The following is a 22170-nucleotide window of genomic DNA, read 5'->3' as shown; positions in this document are numbered from 1 at the left end:
TACGGTGAATAGGTAAGCCTTTATCACCTTTTTCAACAAATGTTAGGCAAGTTTAGACTAGTAGGTCATAGTAAGTAAATATCATTTTTAACTTATTACACAAAGAGCCTGTTAACTGTTAGTTAGCATGTCAGTTAACGGCCACTTTGGCCCACCCTCTTGTCTCATTTTCTGCTGTTATTCCCATATTATTAATTTTTCCCAGTAGTATTTTTTTCATCCACCATGACCTCAAGCTCCTGCCTTGAAAAGTTTTCTGCATCTCTTTTTGTCCTTTTCCATGGTTAATAGTGAGTGACTGACGGTTAAGATGCAAACGATACGCTGTTTGTTGGCGCGTGCAATGCAATGCAGTGATGTATTTTATGAAGTACTTGCGTATGAAAAATAAGAAATTCGTAAGAAAAAACTGTTCTTAAGAAAATATTGAGGAATTGCACTTAAGAACTTTCTTCTTAATTTTCTTCTTAAGATCTTTCTTAAGAACATATTGGTGAATCCAGCCCCTGTCTCCTCCCAAACACTTGACTTATCTAGTTTTTGTCTTGTGTTTGTTTCTTTTTTTCTTATCTATCTTATCATTTGCTGCCAAAGTGAATTTTTTTTGCAGATATAAAAAGGACAATAATCGCCCTAGTGTCCTGCAGCGTGTTGATGGAAAACATCCATCACAGAAAAGGGTTAGACACCTGTGTGTGTATCTGTGTGCTACAAGGACACTTTAAACGTGTGAGGCACCGAGAGGTGAAGACGAACTCACGCTGACCGAGCTCCAGAGGTCAGCTGATCCACCGGTTTCCTCCTGACGTCGGCTCAGAGCAACACGTCATCCTCCTCCTCCTCTTCCTCCTCCTCCTCCTCTTCCTCCTATCTCTCCGCCACAGCGTCCGAGTCCATGTCGTTCAGCAGGTAAATGTCCGTGTGGCGCGACAAACCCATCGGCATCTGGAAGAGACAGAGAGGAAGAATAGAGACTTGTTGTAATCACTGAAATCAACTTTATTTTAACATTCATGAAGATAATTTTAAATAACACAAAGAAAACATCTGATTTTTTTTTTTGCCACAATTAGTTTTGGCTCAACAATGATTCTGAGGATTTTATAAATAAATCATGTTGCAAATGATAATTTAAATGAAAAATAATTAAGAAAATACTGTAAAAACTCACAGAACTACCTGCTAAGTACACACAATGTCCTTATACAGTAATAACCTGTGTTCCTGCAGCTCATCTTAAAAACCAACTCTACATTTGACTTTGTTCTTTTATCAGACAATTAATTAACAGTTGTTTTGATCAGAGGTAAATAAGGTCCAATTACTTTTGAATTTGAATTTGATTTGTTTTTATGATTATAAATTAAGGGTGCTCACCTTGGGTCAAAGAGCTACTTTCCAAATTCAACTTTCCTCATTTAAACCTGGAAAACAGTTTTTACTAGTTTGTACTACACACAGCGCTACAGTCTAACATCTACTCTGATTGCAGAAGCTGAAAATATAATTATTCTATTGTATATATATTGTCTCAATGCATAGAAAACATTTTAATACAGACATATTTTCTATTTTACATTATTCTCACTGGTCAATTTACCAGCTAATGATGGTATTACACTGTAAATTAAAGCTGCTCTGTACTGTAGTTAGCAGGTTGTACAGTAAGTTATCCAGTTTATTACATTATTCACTCATATCAAATCAATATAATGACAAAACTATGTCAGATGTTGACTTTTTTTTTGTTTTTTCCAATGTAACTACAACTAAAAATGCACACGAGTTCTTCCTCAGACATTCGGACAGAAGACACCAACAAATGTCCATGTATCCATTAGTTCCCATTTATTTTTGGACACATGGTGGTTTTTTTTCATCCAGCAGCAAAAGGACAGACACTTGTTTATTTAATAATCCCATGAAAAGGAGCCAAAAAAAAAATAAAAATAGAGGTAATTTCAGAAGATACAGTCTAGAAATGATGTAAACTTCAGCGTACAGGACGACACTGGAGTTTGTGTTTCTGTAACAGTTAAAATGTTATTGTTGTATTTCCATCAGAGAGAGAGGCATCAATATGACAGAGTGGTTATCAGACTGACAAACACCTGAAAATGTGACGTTACACCTCGATTAAAAACCTTCGAGAATCTTCTGATCTATGAAAACCTTTGAGAACTTTAAACTGCAGCTACCATAAAGTGAATATTTCATAGCACAATAACTTCTGAAAGAACCTGAGACCTTTACTGTGATTACTGGGACAAGACAAACAGCTGCCACTCTGCTGTTTATCATCACATATTATTATGCATCCCTTAACTGTAGGAAACCGTGTCATCCACAGTTCAATGTTAATGCTCTTATAGGTTAATATTTACATCTTACATGGATATAGCTCAGTGAGGCGTGTCAGTGCACGATATACCATCTCATTTTAAAGTTTTTAAATCATGTTTTTCTTCATTTCTTTTAAGAAATTAGAAACATAACAGACATAAACACTTTTTTTTCTGCTGTCAGTTGAAAGTGTAGCAGGCTGCAGCCATGTCAGCATGGTAAAGCTGTTGAAGTGTTTCTGTACGGTGGCCCTGAGGGCTCAACTCAATGCACAACACCTGCAAAAACATAAATGTGCTGCAAATTCATGAAAACATGCACTGGAAAGAATGTGTCGTCAAGTTATATTTTCTGAATCTGAAGCATGTTAATGTTTTTGCATGTGTTTTCTCACGGCTGCAGCGAACTGAACTGAATTGAACCCTCGGGGCCACCGTAGTTTAAATGTGAAAGTGACTAATGATGTGACATTGAATCACTTCCTCCCTTATAAACCGTGGGAACAACAGGATCATCTTCACATCAGACTCATCCTGATGTGTATGTGCGTATGATGAGTGTCAGATATGATGTGTCAATATATGCTATCAATATACTGTATAATCATAAATAATCTTTAATTAAATATGCCTATTGTTTGAGTAAAAAAAAAACAAGCTGTGTTTAAACTTTTATTTTGAGAACAAATAAAAGCAGAATGTCCCATTTTTTATTTTGCCTTTGCATCATGTGACTCCTCTAAACTCATTAAACCCAGAGCCAAAACATGAGGAGGTATTGAATAACTCGTGTTGTTGCACCGTCTGACCTGAATATGTGAGCTGTAGTATTTTTAGACTTTCATTCACAAAATGACTACCTCCGCCGGCCCACAGAGCCAGACGATTATGGTGATTATGGGCTGTAGAAATAACCCTGGCTATCTTTGCACTAGGTTTTTCTTCTTTTTCTTCTTTTTCTTCGTCTTTGTCATGACAGCCACAACAATTATTTTTAAACTTCGCTTCTCTCTGCACAGCAGGATAAAAGATGTCGCAGTTTCAGGAAGCTGATGCTGAATAATGCAAATGATGCTGAATAAAACAAAAAAAATGAGGCAAAGAGAGAGGTATTCTGGATTCACAGAACAAAACAAAACAAAACAAAACAAAAATGTTTTAAAGATTTACATATCTATACATCCAACAGCTGAGCTCTGCCGCCTTTGCACTGTTAAAAATATATATCTTTTAATGCTCATTTTCCATTAATTCCACTGACCAACCCGCGCTGCTGCTGCTGCTGCTGCTGGTGTCTTTAACACTGAGGCACTAAAAAGAGGCTCTGAGGACGCGGCTGCATATTTCAGATGTCGTCCACTCTGGACAAAACCAGGAACTTACTTGACACACACAGTGAGGTAAAAACTTGTGCAATGATACTGAAACTTGTTGCCACTTTAAGCTTCTATACGTTGACATGTGCAGAGTAGACAGGAATCAGCTCAAAACATCACAAACCTTCGAAAGCAAAAGTTGTTTTTTTTTCTTTTCCTTCACAACATCATCAGGGCTGGATATCAGTTTGGAGATTTTTAGTTCACAGAGTTAAAAATAAAAATAATTAAGATAATGTTGAATCAAGCTGCTACAGAGAGTAGAATAGTAGAGGAAGTTGAGGTAGACTGAGACTTAATGGAAACAGAGCTACTAAGAAATAACTGTGGAAAACCATCGGCTGCTCTTTATAGATCTATAAAGAACAATATAACAACTGCAAATGTGGATGTCTGGTCTTGTTTTTATTATTAAAAATATATTTATAGCTTAAAACTATTATTTTACTTGTTATAATTTCACCTTAAATGTGATTTTCATAAGTTTCTGCTGCAGAAACTTACACATCGTCATGTCATGTCAGTTTAAATCTGAAAATCACTGGAGCTTCTGTGTAAAATCTTAATTTTCTCACCAATTTCCTCTGAGCTGCTTTCCCCCAAACGTCTACAACACGTTTTATAAAGTCTGAATATATTGACAATTAGGTGAATTATCAATAAAGTCATGTAAATAACTCATGTCACAGTGTTTTTACAGGACTGTTAACAATTAAAGAGCAACAAAAACATGGTGTGCGTATGTTCCCTTAGAGCATCAAACACTGGTATCTGATATATGTGCTGGTGTATTGTTAATAAATTTGATTGATTGGTTGATTTATTACCTAAAAAGCACCAAGTTTTGATACCCAGCCCTGCACAAAAATAATAAACACGTGACATAAAAGCAGAAAATGTGCTTTCGAGATCCTAAGCGATCTGGACCGGTCCTGGTTGTGTAACAGGAGTCAGAGTCTCCGAGAGGAAAGAAGAGGAAGCCGGCGGTTACATGTCCTGTTCAGCTCTACGAGTCGTACTCTGACTGTTCCTCTATCAACACAGCAGGTCGCTCTCTTACCCTGCTGCCACAGTCCAGGCACGAGACTCCCAGGGCAACCAGACAGTGCCAAGCCTGCAGAGCAAACACACAGAGCAGAGAGAGAGAGAGCAGAGAGAGAGGAGAGAGGGGTTTGTGTTCAGTCTAATGCATGGTGGAGGATTTATGATTTCACTTAAAAACAACAAAGAGACACTTAACTTTAGATCATTTCAGCACAGAAACACAATAGTTAATGCTTTTACACAGAGAATTTTCTTTCTTTTACAATGCAATTATAAGAATGAACAGAATGAGAGAGCAATTGTGATGAGAAAACAAAAGTGAATAAAATCTTAACAGCAGGAAAATGAATTAAAGGGACAACGAGGAGTTTTGGAAAAGCGAAGCGTTTCCACACTACATTTATGAGCCTCCGCGCACCGTAAAATTCTTTTGACCGGCGCAAGACAGACTCATGTTTTCATTCATCAAGAATTAAAGTCAGAGGTTCAAAGAGGTTCACATACCATCGTAGTTCCAACCATAAACGGCGATTCAGCTGCGTTATTCTCATGACTCGTTGCGAAACCGAAAGTAAAGAAACGCTGGTCGGCTCGACCAGCATCTCCGCCACCACTAACAATAACAAAATAACGATAGAGACAGAACGATATATTTATCGAAAATGGGCCCATTAACAAGTGTGGGTAGCGGAGATTCATCCACATTAACGTGATACTTTTTTATAACCGAATAGAAACTCCTCGTTGTCCCTTTAAATGCACATTCCTTCCAGATGTGATTTTTTCTATTCTAAATATTCAATAAGCAATATTAAACCAGTTGTATATAGATGGAGCATCTGGTTTAACCCACTTTCTAACAGTTACACTTTTCCAAATCAGTATAATGAGCCCAAAGAACGGCTCAGACCATTTAAATGTGATGTTTTTCCCCAAGAGAATCAACATTTCTGAAGAAATCGTATTATTTTATTTCTTATACTGTACGTTTTTTGATTTTACCACTGTACTTTCTATGTTGAATGTGAGATTTAAACATATTGAAAGGAGAAATGTGGGGATGAGTATTCAGTTGACTGCAATGTACTTCTGATTTTGCACACTAGTCAACGTGCACAACATGTTCCCATAAGTAGGAGAGCAGCTAAGTTTAGAAATCTATCAGGAAATCTCTGGTAAAAAGGTAAAAAGTTGGATAAATACAGGATAATAACTGCATCACTTTTGGAACAAGATTTTAAAATGCAATTTATTTGTGCTTAGACTGAGCAAGTGAGTTAAATAAGGTGGATGATTAAAACGTGGCAAACATGTTTATGCTTTGTCACAGAAACACTGTCTGCACTAAAAGTAAAAGAGTGTAATGTTATCCGTCGTGCCAACTACTCACCAAGTAGCAAACGAAGCAGAGGTAGGCGACGGAGAGCAGAGCGGCGAGGACGTAGAGCAGCACGCTGTTCAGCGCCGTCACGTAAACCACCACAAAGTACATGTTGATTGCTAAAACCATCAGGATGAGGCCGCCGCCGGAAATCTTCCAGGCCCTAAAAAAAGAAGAAGAGGAAGAAACTATTGAACCATTGAGAAATAAAGTTTCCTTCTCTCTCACAGGAACAGAGCTGAGTAATACTCCATGTTCTCGCAACTGTGATGACGTTTTGCAGATTAGAGTAAATCCCTAGTTTGCGTAATGCGGCTTTGACTCATCCATACACAACAAAGTGACCGGTTGGGGTGATTTAATTTTCATAAATAAGTTTCCAACTTAAATCACAGATCACAGATCAGTCTGAATCTGAACATTTCTGAACAGACACTGGAGTTGAATTTGACCAGTTAATAAATAACTGAACCAGAGTAAATTCACCTGGTTTCAGGTCGACCTGACTTTGATCCCAACACAGATCAAGTCAGGAGTCTCTGTGAAGATTTATATTTGGTTAAAGGACAATTCCAGACAAATTCAACTCTAGTGGGGCTCTAGTTTCCTAATATTTTAGGTCTAAAAGAGATTTTCTTTTTAATGTCTCCTGTTCTGCAGTCGTTCTGTCTGTCCCTGCATCGCCACAGCAGCTATAATGGCTGTTACAAGGCTGTTTACATCCCACAAAACCACAATTTCTTTTTCACAGACAATGTCAGATGTCAAGAAAAGAGCAAAAGACATAATGACGGAGCTGTAATACAAAGTCTTGCACAAGAGTCAAGTGATGTTCTCAGTATATTTACAGGCAGAATAACCAATATCCAGAGTTACTCTCACTGCTACGAACACGTGGTGCCTCCGAGTTGATATTCCTTTGTTGATAAAACAGACGGGAACTTCAGACGACCTGTAAACATACTGAGACGGTCAACTAGACTCTCGCAAGAGACTTTGTATGTTTCTGACCTCTTTCTTCAAATAAAACCCTCTGTGTTTGTTTGAATCTGACATTGTGGAAAGAAATTGTGGTTTTGTGGGATGTAAACAGCCTAAGATCCATTCGCTCACATTATACTGTATGCTGCCGTGGCAAAGTGGGGACAGACATAACTTTTTTTTATGACTTTATTTTACAGGATAGCCCCTTGAGATGTGCCATCTCATTTTCGAGGGGGTCCATGTTATCAACGGAAATACAAACATACATAGTACATTATAATATACAAAGAAAGTAAGCAGAACAAACAAACAGACGAAAAACAAAACAAAAACAACAAAAAAAAAAACAGACACATGATACAATATAAAGACACAGATGCCCATTCACACACACTCACACACTACAATGCTCTATCGATCCTGACTCCCCCCATACAACTACAACAACTACTGCAGAACATTAAAAAGAAAAGCTTTAGATTCATTATTTTAGACCCAAAATTTTAGGAAACTAAAGCCCCAGGTTGAATTTGTCTGGAACTGTCCTTTAATAAGAATAAAATGGTGGAAATCATCATTAGTACTGTACTTTCCGAACTATAAGCTGCTACTTTTTTCCCCGCCCCGGTGTCCCAGCTCTCATCTCTGCTGCACCGCAACACAAACGCGCTCCGTAACCCATAATCTTGTGTTAATGACGGTTAAGACTACACCAACACACACGCCGTAACATCTTATATGTTTTGTAACCTTATCCGCCGCTCCATTTATTGGTTTTTCGCCGGCTTCGTTGTAAACAAATGCACATGGGCGAGAGGAGCGTAACCAAAACAGCAGAAAAGCGAGCGGACTTGCACAGTTCCCTACTGTCTTTCTGTGTAAATAAATATCTCATGTTACAACATGAAAACCTGCGGCTTATATCCAAGTGCAGCCTATATATGTATTTTATTTTAAAATTTAGCTGGTGCAGCTTATACTCAGGTGCGCTCTCTGATCCACAGACAAAACTGACAAGTGACGCCTCACTGAACTAGAATCTAGATAATAATTCTTTGTGTGAACAATATAATACAGTGCATATGATTAACAGATACATCATGTGCTGTTAGGAGAAACAAATAATGATAAAAAAAAAAACAGTTTTCACTCACAATCCGTTTGCAAAGTCGTTCATGATGGACGTCAGACTGGTGAAGGTCAGGATTGGGATCAAAGCGAACGGAAGCTGTAGGATGTAAAAGTCAAAAAGTGAATATTTTACAGGATTAAGGGTAAAAAAAGATCTGCACAAAAAGAAACAACACATGGAGGATAAGTGTCAGAAAGTCGGCTCATGTGGATAATAATGTTGGAGAACTTTTCTTCACAGCGTTGGTTTTTATAGCATCCCTGGTGAGCGGATCTGACCTGCATGCTCTGAAGCACGTTCAGGAAGTCGTTCATGCCCGTCAGATGCTGGACGTCCTGGAAGATGGCGACCAGCAGAGTGGGTACGATGGCGATGGAGCGGGTCAGCAGCACTCGTGCAAAACGAGACCACCGCAGGTTCAGGAAACCCTGATGAGTAATTAGGAAAGTTAAAAAAAAAAGGTGAGTGTTCACACTTTAAACGCATCTTTACTTAAATACAACGTTAGCAAAAGACTTCCTCACCTCCATGACGAACTGGCCAGAGTACGTTCCCGTCATGGTGGAGCTCTGACCGGCTGCCAGGATCCCCACGGCCCAGATGTAAAGAGCTGCAGGACCGAAGAAACATCCCAGAACCACTCCCTGAACAAAGACATGAGCCCACAATTAATGATCTATTCATCCATCATCTATCTACTGTATCTATATATATCTATATCTATATACAGTATATATATTACGTGAGGCTGCTGATAAATAACAAAGATTTTCAGGGAGTCAAAACCCTCAGAATGATGAAGTTGTTTTTATTCATATTTGAGACAATGAGCTCGTTAAAGCATCAACACATCAACTGATCAATATAGCACACAGTAGGTGTTGTCTCTGTATGCATGTGTGTAGGTGTAGCTGTGATAGTTGACTCATTTGTCTTTTATGTGTTTATTTATGGTTTGTATTCTATTGCACTTTACTTATGTATTTTATGGTATTTTAATAATGGGATGTTTTATTGATCTTTACAGCACTTTGGTCAACTTTGGTTGTTTTTAAAGCGCTTTATAAATAAAGTTTGAGTTGAGTCCTGTTCAGGTGGATTTCCTAATTATTGTGCTGAAGAAAATCTCATGTCAAGTAATTCGACCTAAAAAAAACCTGCATTTTCTACTTATTTCAAATCTCTGATCAGAGTCGACTGAACCAACTTATTTTTAAGATTTCTTGTCAAGTAAAACTTTCCTGCTGCATGTTCAGATCATCTCCTCTTTCTCCTTTCTCCTCAGATTTGGTGTGTTTTTTTTTTCTTGTATTTTAGAAAAATCATTTTTGCAGTGTGCATCATAGTCATTCCTAATGAGAAAACCCCCAGTTTGCGTAATACAGCTTTGGTTTATCTATAAACAAAGTGACGGCATTGAGTTATTTTTAATAGTGTCCAGCTAAATGTCTGGTGACAAGATGAGAAGAGTTCTGCTTCTTCTTCTTTTTCTCCCTCTTATTATGAATCAGTTCTGAGGGTTTAAACTGATTCCCACTAAATCATGTGCAATTATCTAATAATAATATTAATAATAATAGACACCAGCTGCCTATGATGCTCACCCCCTTGTAGATGTCGACCTCCAGTGTGCCGTTGTTGGCAGGGAACAGGTCTGAATGTGGAATCCCAGTTTCATTACACATTTTATTCTGCAACCAAGACACAAACACACATAATACAAATACAATGAGCAACAATTTCACTTAATTTCAATCCATAAAACAAACAATTATGCTCCAACTTGGCGAGAAGTTGGTGAACTGAACTCACCACATCCATGTTAGTTTTTCCGTAGAAGGCCTCGGCGAAGACGGCCACCACGAAGACGTTGATGAGAAACGAGATGAAGAGAGCGATGGCAGACTCGATGAAGAAGTACTTGTTGGCTTCTTTTACGTCCTTCTTATTCCTGCGATCCACTTCCCGAGACTGGAGCACGAGGGAGTAAAACGGGAACAATCAACACCACATGAATCAAATCTTTTCAGTTTTGACTTTGACTGATTTCTTTTAGGTTCTGACCTTGACCAGCGCCGAGTGCAGGTAGATGTTGTGGGGCATGATGACGGCGCCTACGATGCCCACGGCCTGCTCCAGCTGCGCCGGCCCACAGCCTTCACAGTACGGTAGAAACATCCCCTTCAGCAGCTCGCCTTGGTCCGGCTTCACCAGCACGTACTACAGACAGACAGGCAGGCCAGGCAAACATGTCAGCGTGCTCAAAGAAATGTCTCTGTAAAAACTAGACTGTGCTCCAAATGATTATGCATGTGCTGTTTTTGTTCTTTTTTTTCCAAAACAGTCAATGTAATTGACAAATCCATGTATCATTCAGTTAATTGTGTGTCCAAAATAAAACCAAAACTAAAAAAAACAAAATAATAACTTGTTTCTTCAATATTTGTTTCCAGAACCAAAATGAACAGATAATGACTCGTTTTTATAATGTCCGATTTTGTGCACAAATTGAAAAGGGAAAAAACGGATAACGGATAACGTCTATTAGCTGTACGTGACAGTGTGTATGCACTTTCTTTTTCTCCCTTTTATGCCTTCATCCTATGAGTAAGGTCAAAGTAACTTAACAGTTTTTCATTTTTCATGAAATATCCAATGTTTTCTTATTTTTGCACATATTGCCATAAACTTGTGAGTTGCATAATCATGTCGAAGAACCTCCTTAAGTTGTTCTTCTTTGATTAGGGTTCACCGTGCAAACTCACTGCTAAACCTGTCTGTGACAGTGATGTCAGTGATCTAAACACACTCGTTGAAAAACTTTAAAAAAAAAAAAAAAAAAAGAAAAGAAAAGTTTGCTTCACTGAAATCTTATTTGCATAATAATTTGTAATTTGTACAGTGTTTAAGTGAAACATTAAAAAAAAGGAGCCTCACCTCGTAACCAAAGCTGATCGCCATGACGGTGATGAGGAAGCCAAAGAACGCCTCAAGTTTCCTCAGGCCTGCAAAGAGACAGAAACTGTATCAACAAAGCTTTTGGGGGCGAATAGTTTGCAGATCCACAGAGTCAAATCAAGTCAGCATTATTTATAGAGCACATTTAAAAACAACAAATGTGCTTTACAATTATGTACAAAACAAAAGAATAAATAAAAAAAGAGAGAGAGGGTAATAAAATAAAACTCAGGGGATGATGGAGTATTTGTACTATGCTGAATCAAATGCTGTGGAAAAGAGACAGCATTGTTTTAGCCGTGTTTTGAAAATATTAATGGAGAATGAAGAACGAACTGTTTGTTTGCAAATTATTCCACAGTTTTGGAGCTGCAACTGAAGAAGCTCTGTCACCTCTGTTTTTTTTGTTTTTTTTTACTTTGTATAGCTATGGGATGGAAAGCAGAGATTTGTCAGAGGATCTGAGGGGACGAGAGATGGAGGAGGGAGTGAGGAGTTCAGAGATATAACCTGGTGCTAGCCCTCTACACTGTGCTTTAAAAAAAAAAAAACTGCTTCTTAAAATCAATCCTGTGTTTTGCAGAGTGAGAGTCATCTAATTGGAAGGAAATAAAGACATGAACCAGAATTTCTAGGAGTTTAGCAATGGATCTTAGATAGAGGGTTAGTTGATTTGTTTGTCAAATTTAAAAGCAGAGTCAAAGAAGAGACCAAGATTTTTTGCATGAGACTTTAGGTGAGAGGACAGAGGAGCAACGGCACCGATAAAAGAGGCTGGAATAATAAAGAGAATCAAGAGAAAAACCACCTCCACCTACCATATTTGTCTAGGAAGAGGAACACAAACGTGTCGGTGATGGTGATGAGGACTCCTGCCCACAGTGGGATCCTGCAGGAGAAACAGAGTCGGTTTTTATCACCATGACAGAAAAAAACACCAAAAAAAAAACACTGTAAACTAAAAACTCAATGTGTCTGTTGAGCAGCAGGAAAAGATCTTACTTTCCCACTGAGAGGAGGTTGAGAGCGATGGCACAGCCGATGACCTCCTGCATGTCCGAGCCGATAATCGCCAGTTCGACCATCAGCCAGAGGAGGACGCGAGGAACCTGGATGGGGAAAATGATTTAAGAAAAATAAAGCACTCATATATAAATAGTTAAAGGGATAGTGCAGCATTTTGGCAAATTGAAAAAATACTTTATTTGTCGGTGCAAGCTGTTTTTAGAACGGCGGAGCAGAGCTACGATACGGAGGCTCATGGGATTTCTTGGTTTCCCTCATCAAACTCATCAAATACACAATCCAACAACTCCAAAACGCTCTGGTGGACAAGTTGTGACCTGCACATTCACCACGCTATGAGATAATAACACAACGTTAACAGACAGAGTTGTTTTAGAGGGAAATTCAGAGACTGCTTGATGAAAAACTGCCTCCAACAGGAACGTGCATTAGCTGTTTTGCATGAATTTCCCTCTAAAACAACTCTATCTGGTAACGTTCTGTTATTATCTCATAGCGTGGTGAATGTGCAGGTCACAACTTGTCCACCAGAGCGTTGTGGAGTTGTTGGATTGTGTATTTGATGAGTTCAATGAGGGAAAACCAAGAAATCCCATTAGTCTCCATAGTGTAGCTCTGAGCAGCTCACGGCTCTGCTCCGCCGTTCTAAAAGCAGCTTGCACCAACAATTAAAGGTAACAAACCTACTGCTAAAACTATAGGGATTATGGCAATGGGCCAATTTGCCAAAATGTTGAACTATCCCTTTAATGTACAACAACGAAAAAGAGGAAGTTCAGTGTGTGATGGGGGTCGTAGATACTCACAGTGGGATACTGGCGGTTGCAGACTTCAGCCAGGTGCATCCCCGTGACGACCCCGAGGCGAGCGGCTAACCGCTGCAGCAGCAGCCCGATGATGGTGGCGAACAGCAGCACCCACAGGAGCTGGAGACACGGGGACGACAACATCAGCACCGACTCACAACTAATGAAAACTAAACTGTCAAAGTACAATAAAACATATCACATACCAAGTATCCTTAGTTATTTATTTATTATTATGATTTATTATATTATATAAGGAGGTCGACTGTATGCCTTGTTGCTCTTCATTCATCGAGATGCACAGTATTTCTATTGTATCATGTGGTTATATATTAATTGTGATACAGATGTGATGTGATACTCAATGTACTGTAAATATGACATTAATTGGTTTCTGTTCTTATGTGCCTTCCCTCCTAATAAAAATATTTAAAGCCCCTCCGAGGAACTTTCATGTTTTGCCGGGATGAAGACATTACATTTCCCATGAGCGTCAGGGCTCCAGACTCACTTTTTTGTGAGCAGTTTTAAGCAAATTACTTTGGAAATTTATTTAAAATCCTTAAGAACAGCCTCTAGCAGGATGCAGTAAATCGCTCTGTCTTTCCGAGGAAACGCTGGGCGAGCCGACCACTAAGTAATAATAATAATATCAAAATAACTACAAAGATAAAACGATGTATTATATTTATCGAAAATGGACACATAAAAAACAAGTGTGGGTAACGTAGATTGAATATGAGACTCTTTTATAACCAAAAGTAACCTTCACTAGGTATCTTTAAAAAATAAAAATAAAATAAATATCAGCTGTAACGTTTGTATGCGTCACCTTGAAGCCAGCTTTAGCTCCAGACTGCAGGTCGGACTCAATGTTCCCTGGGTCCAGATACGCAATGCTCATCAAAAACCCCGGTCCAGTGAAGGCCCAGAGTTTACGGAAACTGAAGATCTAAACGGAAAAGAAAAGAAAGAAGAATATAAAACCACTGCTACTGTACAGTATATATAATCGGGGTGTAACGGTGCACACAAGTCACGGTTCGGTACGGATTCGGTGCAACGGGCAAAAAGCAAAAAAAAGTCACATATGTAAAAAACAGACACCAATTGAATGTAAAACTAATAACCATCTTCTGTTATAAAAGTAAAAAATAAATAGAAATATAGAATAATATAGAACATAAAACAAGTGCATTAGGAATGTTATAATACCATTTATTCATTCTAGAGGAAAAAACACCCTGGTAGCACTTAAAAAAGAAACTAACATCAATGTTGTTTTACACAGTTAATGTATATGTAGGCTTTCAAATACTCAATCTGACATATTCGTCATATGACTGTGTGCACCAAATCGTGATAAATACAAATACCGTTACACCCCTAATATATAATAATAGATAAATAATGAACCAGTTGTCGTTACGTACCTGGTTGCCACCTTCGGGGATCGGCACCTTGTCTTCGAAGTAGGTGGAGAACGGCTCCTCCTGCACCTCGGGCGAGGCCGGAGGAGAGATGGAGCTGTACTGGTTGGACTGCGCTCCGTTCTCCTGAGCCGAGTCCTCTGGAAAAACCACAGGGGAAGAGAAACCACACGAGGACAAAGAAGTGAGAGTGATGATGATGAGATACATTACAGATACAGAACTGAACAATCATTATCGTTTGTGCCTCCAGGCTTTTCTGTCAGATGCCAGTTTCTTCATTCTTGTGGTTTTCATTATGATGAAAATGTTTCAAACAGTAGCTTAATTACTGAGATGTGGATTTGTTGTCCTGCCTGCAACGTGCTGATACCGAAATTACAAAATAATGCATCGTTTCCTCTATGAAACACTGAGTTCATCTGATTAAGAAAGAAAAATACAATTCGTCCAACTGTTTAAGAAAGCTGAAAGCAGTCATTATTCACTATTTAAAGTCCACGTATTTAGTATTTATGTTTTTATCTTATCTGAATTTACATATTTATCCTTTCAAAAAGATTAAAGAGAAGTTTACAGGGAATTAAGAAACACCTGAACGAGCCATTTCCAGCTTTTTGAATAACTTAACAACATATTTCATCTACGTCTACAAAGGGAAATGCTTGAATGTTTTATCAAAGAACTATTCTGCATTGAGATAAAGCAATTTGGACTATATGTTTATATGTGTAAAGCAGCTGCCACTTCACTGATTCAGACTTTAAATTACATGTTTGTAGTTGGTCAATAAGAAAAACATGTAATTACTGAACAGCCACATTATTCCAATCTTGAACCCAGTGACCGAGAACACAATAAAGAGATAAAGCTCAACGGATCAGTGAGTGAACGTACACACAACACAACACAACTAAAACCTTTAAATTAAAAGCTCTTCTGTGATCTATAACCACTGTTTAAAACATTTCAGACAAATACCGGTATATATAATTATGATTAACCCTTTAATTACAGCCGCAGAAGTCGTGTGCTACGATACTCACTGAGTTTGGACTTTTCATTCTGTCTTCGCTCCATCTCCAACTCACTCACTCACTCACTGCCGGCCCCAAAGTCCACTGTTCCCTCATTATGTCTCTGCTTTTATACGACTCGTGTCTAAGATGTCACAATATCATTATGACATCATCGTCATCATCTGTTTCTACTCTAACAGAGACCGTCCGACACACAGAGAGAGAGAGAGAGAGAGAGAGACAGACAAAGGCCAAACCTGTGCTGCTGGTTGTCGACATATTAAACCTCAGGCACAAATAACAGTGTCACCTGACCTTTACTTTTTTTTTTACAGATCACACAGCATCACGCAAGCAGCTGTAGAGTTCATAGAAGAAACTGAAAATTAACAAGATTTAAATCACATCTTAAAGAGGAACTATGCAAGTCTGGTTGCTTTTCCTCTGTGCTGCTAACCCTCCGCCGGGCCATGTGCATTTGTTTACAACGAAGCCGGCGAAAAAAATCAATCACTCATGGAGCGGTGGAAGACGTTATATAACACATACGATGTTACGACGTGTGTATATATTTGTGTAGTCTTATCTTTATGGGTTACGGAGCGCGTTTGTGTCGCGGTGCCGCAGAGTGAGAGGAGAGCTGGGACACCGACCGGGGCGCCGAGCGAGTAACTACACTGATGTTACAAGGTTGGTTTTCAGCCGTGAGACACCAAGTGGAAGACAGAGAGCCTCCGTTCTAACTCGTAATAAGTCGTGTAGTTAACTATCACAATTACTCTGGAGCTTTTTAATTAAGGTAAAAATGTAGCATAGCCACGGGGGAAATCCTGCTTAGTTCCTCATCAGTTTAACATGTCCTATAGAGGTCCTGTGCTTTGGAATAGATTACCTCCTTCTTTAAGATCCACATCTTCCCACTCACTCTTTAAAAAGCAGCTTAAAAAAAACATCTTAACCTTTCATGAATCCTCCATATATTACATACAGTCACTTCCCGCCCTCTCCATTGCTCTACATCCTTATTCTCTGTGATTACAACCCCTAATAGTATATATATGAATATTTTGTACTTGATTTCTATTGCCTCTACTTGTTATTAATTACTCTGTTTTCTATCTCCTCATTTTGTACACAGAACATCGATTATGTATGCACTTTATCTTCTTTTTCAATGTTTATTTTTTAGCCTCTGAAATCTGAATTGCTTGTAAATATTGAAAGGGCTTCGTTCCCTCCTTGCACCATTGAGTTTAAATGTGTGCTAAATAAAAAAAACCTAAATCTAAAACCCAAACCTCTGTTCTTGTTTGTCTTTTTATTCTCATTTTATTGTATTTTTTATCTGTCTCTTCTTTTATGGCTCTTTCTTATTCCTTTTTAGTCTTTTTTAAGTAATTTTTTTTGTTTATGTTAACCGTTTTGTGCTCTATGTCCTGTATGTAAATCACTGTGGAGCACTTTGGTAAACTTTTATGTTTTGGAAATGTGCTATATACAGTAAATAAAGTGGATTGGATTAACTCCTTATTGTAAAAAAAAAAGTTTTTAAAAGTTGAACTGTGGCGCTGTAAAAGTGAAATATACTGATGTGAAATGTTGTTTTAACACCGACGCTGAGCCTATACGCAGCTTGGTGCAGCAGGGTGTGTGTGTGTGTGTGTGTTATCTTTTACAGCCGTTACCTTCCATGAGGTCGTCGTCTTGCATGGTCTTCATCAGGGCAGGCTGAGGGATCCCTGGGATGTCAGAGGGATGGATGTCAGCCTCCCTGCAGAAACACAACAACACTGAAGTTACACAAGTTGGACAAACATGAGACACATCTCCGTGGTTGTTGAGGTGAGGGTGAAGCTGCGGTTGTTGTGCTGCATTAAGTGAAGCTTTTTGGTCGGAAAACTTCAGCTTTTTTTTCCCACATCAACACGAGACACGACTCAGCAAAAATTTGTTCTCTTTTCTATTAAAAGGGCAACAACATTTAAAAAAAATCACGAGTCATAAGTGTCAAAGTGACTCGACAACATTTAACAGTATGTGTAAGGGTCGTTGTATAGAGAACTCTCAATAGGAAACGAGTTGCGTCGCAGTTTCACTTCCATCACATCCATCCTTTCTCTAACCTTCGGCTCACAACGGTGTAAAAAAAAAAAAAAAAAAACTGGAGCCTCGAAACTCAAACAAGACTGGATGGTTTTATAACAGCACAGCACAGAGCCGAGGCCGAGTCTGAGATCACATGACTCTGTGGTCATATGAGGCTGCAGACGGAGCAGCTTTCCCAGACAGCCGGTTTCCATCCGAGTGCCACTTCCTCTGGGCGATCATGTGCCCTGAGTAACCAACCACCATCATCATCATCATTATCATCATCATCATCAAAGAAAAACAATCTAAAAATACTAAAAATATGACTAATACACCAGTTAGCAGCACAATGTGAGTGTGAAAGGTGTCGCAAAGGTCGTGAGCTTTATTCCAACTGGCCTTTTGTGAAGTGACAACAAAAATAAGGAACTTAATTGTTCTTTCTCACACTCCAATTTTGCAGCTTTCTTTAGAAAAACAAAAATCAAACACTCACTTAAAGATAAAAGACAGGAAATAAAATCAATAAGGGAAATAATTGTAAAAGATATAACTTTTAAAACAGGTTAGATTTAACAGTAAACTGCAGGATCGATCTAACCGCAGACAGTTATGTATGTATGCAGAGCTGCGGCTGCAGACTCAGCAGTCATTCAAGTTACTGAACACGCTACAAAGACTATAAAATTAGGTTTAAATTAGGTCAGCACAATGAATCCATATATAATCAAAATCACAACATTGCAAAAAGTGGAATACTTAAATAAATGGCAGGAGCTGCTCAACAAATCTCAAACGCCAAGAATCTCAACTTTGTTTTGATACGAGACTCAAGATAAATCACAAAAGCAAAAGTGACAAATTCCAACTTTGATCACAATCACAACACCTGCCTATATACTCTAAAAATTGTTTTGTATATTGTGTGCAGCACTATTTGTGTTTATTTCGGACACCACCCAAAGTCTACTGTCACCACAGAAGATAAAATCAATAACGAACCATTTATAATCCCAAACTAGTACAAATTATCCAGATATTTCTAGCAGTTCAGGTACATCATGTGCTTCTGAAACTCAAACAACTCTGTGCACCTCTCCTACGTCTCTCAGCGACCACCCAGCAGCGTGTGTCTCATACAACACTGAGTATAATCCCACCAACCAACCGGGTGTGAGAGAACAACGTCCAGCGACAGTGGAAGTGATCTCACCGTCACCCACATGTCTCATCACGTCTGATGTTTACTCATAAAGACGACAGAGGAAAACTTCAGTGTGCAGGTTTTAACTCTGTTTGTTTTTCAGCTTCAGATCTGCATCATTTATCTTTTTCTTTTTCCTCACACTGAATGTGAAGGAGCTCCTGCTGTTGTTTTTTGATCAGCTCCCAGCAGCAGCAGCAGCAGCAACAGCAGCAGCAGCAGAAGCAGCTGTTGTGCTTTTCGTTCTGTGCTGTGACCTGGACTCCAGTCCTGGATTGTGTAACTATCGTTTAATGTGTCAGCACTAATCTTGTCAAATACCACAAGCACCCACGTGTAAGTGGTGATAAAGAGAGAGAGACTCTGACATTAAAAGACTTAAAGTAGCAAGAATTTCCTCAAACAAATCAAAGCGTATGATTTTCAGAATGAATAACATAAACTTACACATTCACCTACATGGTGGATTTTGATGTTACAACTATTATAAATCTGAATTTGAAAATATTAAACCTACTTAAAACATTAGTTATCCATCCAGCTTCCACTACTGGACCTTATGTGAACCTGTGAACCTAATCTGCACAGAACAGATTTTACAATCACAACTGTAGATCAATGACAACTCCCAAACTGACAAATGGTCTTCAATGTTACGCCCCTCAATTCTAGGAGCTTTAACAGACTTTTACACTTCCATAGATATAAAATATATAAAATGAAAAGAAGCTCAACACAGCGATGGCAAACATCAAAGACAAGTATTTTGAAATGTTATGCATCTGTGATATGTTTATGCCACAAAGGAGCTGCAACAAAATATGAAAACATGCACATCCAACACCTGCTGCACAGCTCCGATCAACACAATGGACATTCAGTTCCTGTGAAGGTTGAACAGTGAGTTGTGTTGTTGTGTGTGATGCCGTCGATCCAGGAAACTCTGTGTTCAAGAATTTTGGCTCTGGCAAAAACTGGCTGATCGAGAACGTGCCGACACCGAACCCACAGCGTTACTGACTGAACTACCTTATACCTGTGTTTTCCATGGCCTAACAACAACAAGTGAAATCTAACAAATAAAGTGGAACTTTTTTCATAATGTAACTGACAAGAGGTGTTGATGGTATATTTATCATCTTACTTCCTCTTTTTTTTTTTTAACTGGCTGCATGTTCTGTAGAGCTGTGACTCAACGTGCCCATGTGAAAGTTAATAATTCACATGTAAGAAGAAGATATAGGCATCTTATCTATCAAGTTATTTGACAGGTTAATAGATGTGCATTACACAGTTTCACAAAACTGATTTCTGTTCTTGCACATCATTTCATCATTTCATGTATTCATTACTCACTACAAGTTGTGAGTCAGTGGATTCATTGTACTCCTCTAGGAAATGCACGAAGAGGAATATTATGTTTTTGTAGGTTTTGACACTTTATCCTATTCATGCAAAGTAAGTTTCCACCACAGTCATCACTTAGCCTAATATTCAAGGTGCATGAAGAAAGAAAAGCTCCAAACTCCAGCAACACTTGTGGTGATAATGAAACCTAAAGTTATTAATAACACCTTGTTAGTTAGTTGTTTATTATCCTTCACTTTGTTAGCCCATGAATTGTTTAAACAATGCAAAGCTTCAATATCATCCGTTCACTATCATACAAAGAATAACAGCATTCAAAGAGCCAGAGGATAGGCTACTTGACATAATAATGACCATAAAGATGACTGATGCTCTGATTTACAGCTTTGACCTCTGTATTACCACCCCAGTTACTGTGAAACGAACTAATGACAACTCACTTTAATAAAGCTAAAATATATTTAACACACCCCCAGACTGAGAAGTGAGCAGAAGTGAGGCTGTAATCACAGTTTAACCCAGAAAACCACACTTGACCCCTCGACCTGGTCACTTGTGTTATAGTTAATACAGTTTAATCACCCAGCTATAAAACAAACAAGCTACCATTAATGATGTGAATTAGCCATACAGTATGTGAACCAAGCAGCCTTGACCACCACCGTCTAACATCAAATCCTATCGATTACAAACACATCCCGTGCGCCAATATCAACATTGCCGGTTCACTGATACTGTCAAGCTAACGAGTTAGCCACCTGGTGGGAACTGACAGAGAAAGTATTAAAACGTCCTTACCTGTGTATAAGCTATGAGAAGGTAAAACAACAGGATGCGTCCTATCCTGTCGATTAAAGGTGTCTGTTTTTTTCAGACGGAAACCATGTGTATACGTGTGTTAGCTCAGTAGCATGTTAGCGAGCTAAATTCCGGCAAAGTCGTATCTACCGTGTGTAACGTATGTGTGAGTGAGTGGAGGTCGCACTGCGCATGTGCGGGGTTCCTGGGCTTCTTCCTGATTGGTCGAGACGAGAAACGAGCGATTCAGCCCTGGGATCAGGTTGTCAGGTGCAACCGTTGTCATGGGATCAGGTTGTCAGGTGCACCCGTTGTCAGGGTGACCCAACCGCAGTTTATCTTATCTAACTCACTAAAAATGATTTGCTTACCATATAATGTGATTTGTATGTAAAATCTAAATGTTTAAAGTAAGTAATAGCCAAAACAGTTACCATGAATTTAGTTTTAGTTTAGTTTAGTTTTTTTAACAATGACTTAGCACTTTAATACTTTTTAATAGCCTACTTTGTTCAGAAGTTGGTTATGCCTCTCTCATGCTGTCCTTATTCATCTATTTAAACTATTTATTAGCTAATTACCTTTCTTTAATCAATTACCCTTTTTTAATGTATTGGCGTCTTCTCTCCTTTTAACTGTTAATGTTTCAGACACCTGAATCTCCTTATGGGGATAAATAAAAGTTTCAATCAATCAATTTAGTGGAATAAAGAGTCCATCCACTCCCTTTGAACTGCAGTGTGGGAGTAAAGTTCCTCAAATTGGTATGCAACATGGAAAAAGCAATGTAATATTTATTTATTCGTTCATTTATTTTCACCATGACCAGTCAAATGTGGGTTATGTTTTTTATTTAGTCTTTGTATTAATTAACAGGCCGCAGGCGTATAATTATGTTATTTATAATAATTATAAATATGTAATAAATACCAATAAAAAACATGATTATATTTGGGGAAAAAGACTAATAACTTCATAAATTATTTTAATCGGGTTTCTGGTCCATATGTATTCTACTAGGAGCAGTTCGACAGACTTTGTGCCCCCCAAGAGTGTTAGTAAATGGCTCGGACACCAAGCATAGTATATTTATGTACTATTTACTTTTTATAGACCCATGGAAGAATGAACTCAAAATATACAAAAAATCCTTGTATACTAGGCCCTGCATGACAAACAAAAATGCCCAGAGTCTCTTTTCTTTATTGGATTTA

General features: G+C 38.4%; 1 protein-coding gene across 3 annotated transcripts; it reads right to left on the bottom strand.

The window, feature by feature from the left end:
- Nucleotides 1-835: 835 nt before the first annotated feature.
- Nucleotides 836-21143, bottom strand: LOC310986214 (natural resistance-associated macrophage protein 2-like). 3 transcript variants are annotated; one of them, XM_083972039.1, is made up of 17 exons: nt 20957-21143; nt 17184-17269; nt 14483-14619; nt 13882-14001; nt 13050-13169; nt 12220-12326; nt 12036-12106; nt 11197-11264; nt 10324-10479; nt 10072-10230; nt 9864-9950; nt 8784-8903; nt 8538-8687; nt 8282-8355; nt 6153-6306; nt 4779-4832; nt 836-945 (listed from the first exon to the last, which is right to left on the bottom strand). In XM_083972039.1, the coding sequence occupies exons 2-17, from the start codon at nt 17215-17217 to the stop codon at nt 868-870; spliced, it is 1689 nt and encodes a 562-aa protein (XP_083828165.1). In that variant the 5' UTR covers nt 17218-17269; nt 20957-21143; the 3' UTR covers nt 836-867. The 3 variants fall into 3 exon arrangements, with proteins under 3 accessions (XP_083828165.1, XP_083828166.1, XP_083828167.1); XM_083972040.1 differs by lacking the exon at nt 20957-21143 and adding an exon at nt 18933-19026; XM_083972041.1 differs by lacking the exons at nt 17184-17269; nt 20957-21143 and adding an exon at nt 15526-15588.
- Nucleotides 21144-22170: the final 1027 nt, after the last annotated feature.

Source organism: Trachurus trachurus (assembly GCF_905171665.1).
Source record: "Trachurus trachurus genome assembly, chromosome: 5".
In the NCBI taxonomy this organism is placed as follows: domain Eukaryota; kingdom Metazoa; phylum Chordata; class Actinopteri; order Carangiformes; family Carangidae; genus Trachurus; species Trachurus trachurus.
Note: the sequence above shows the minus strand (reverse complement) of the source record. Positions and strands in the feature narration are given on the sequence as shown.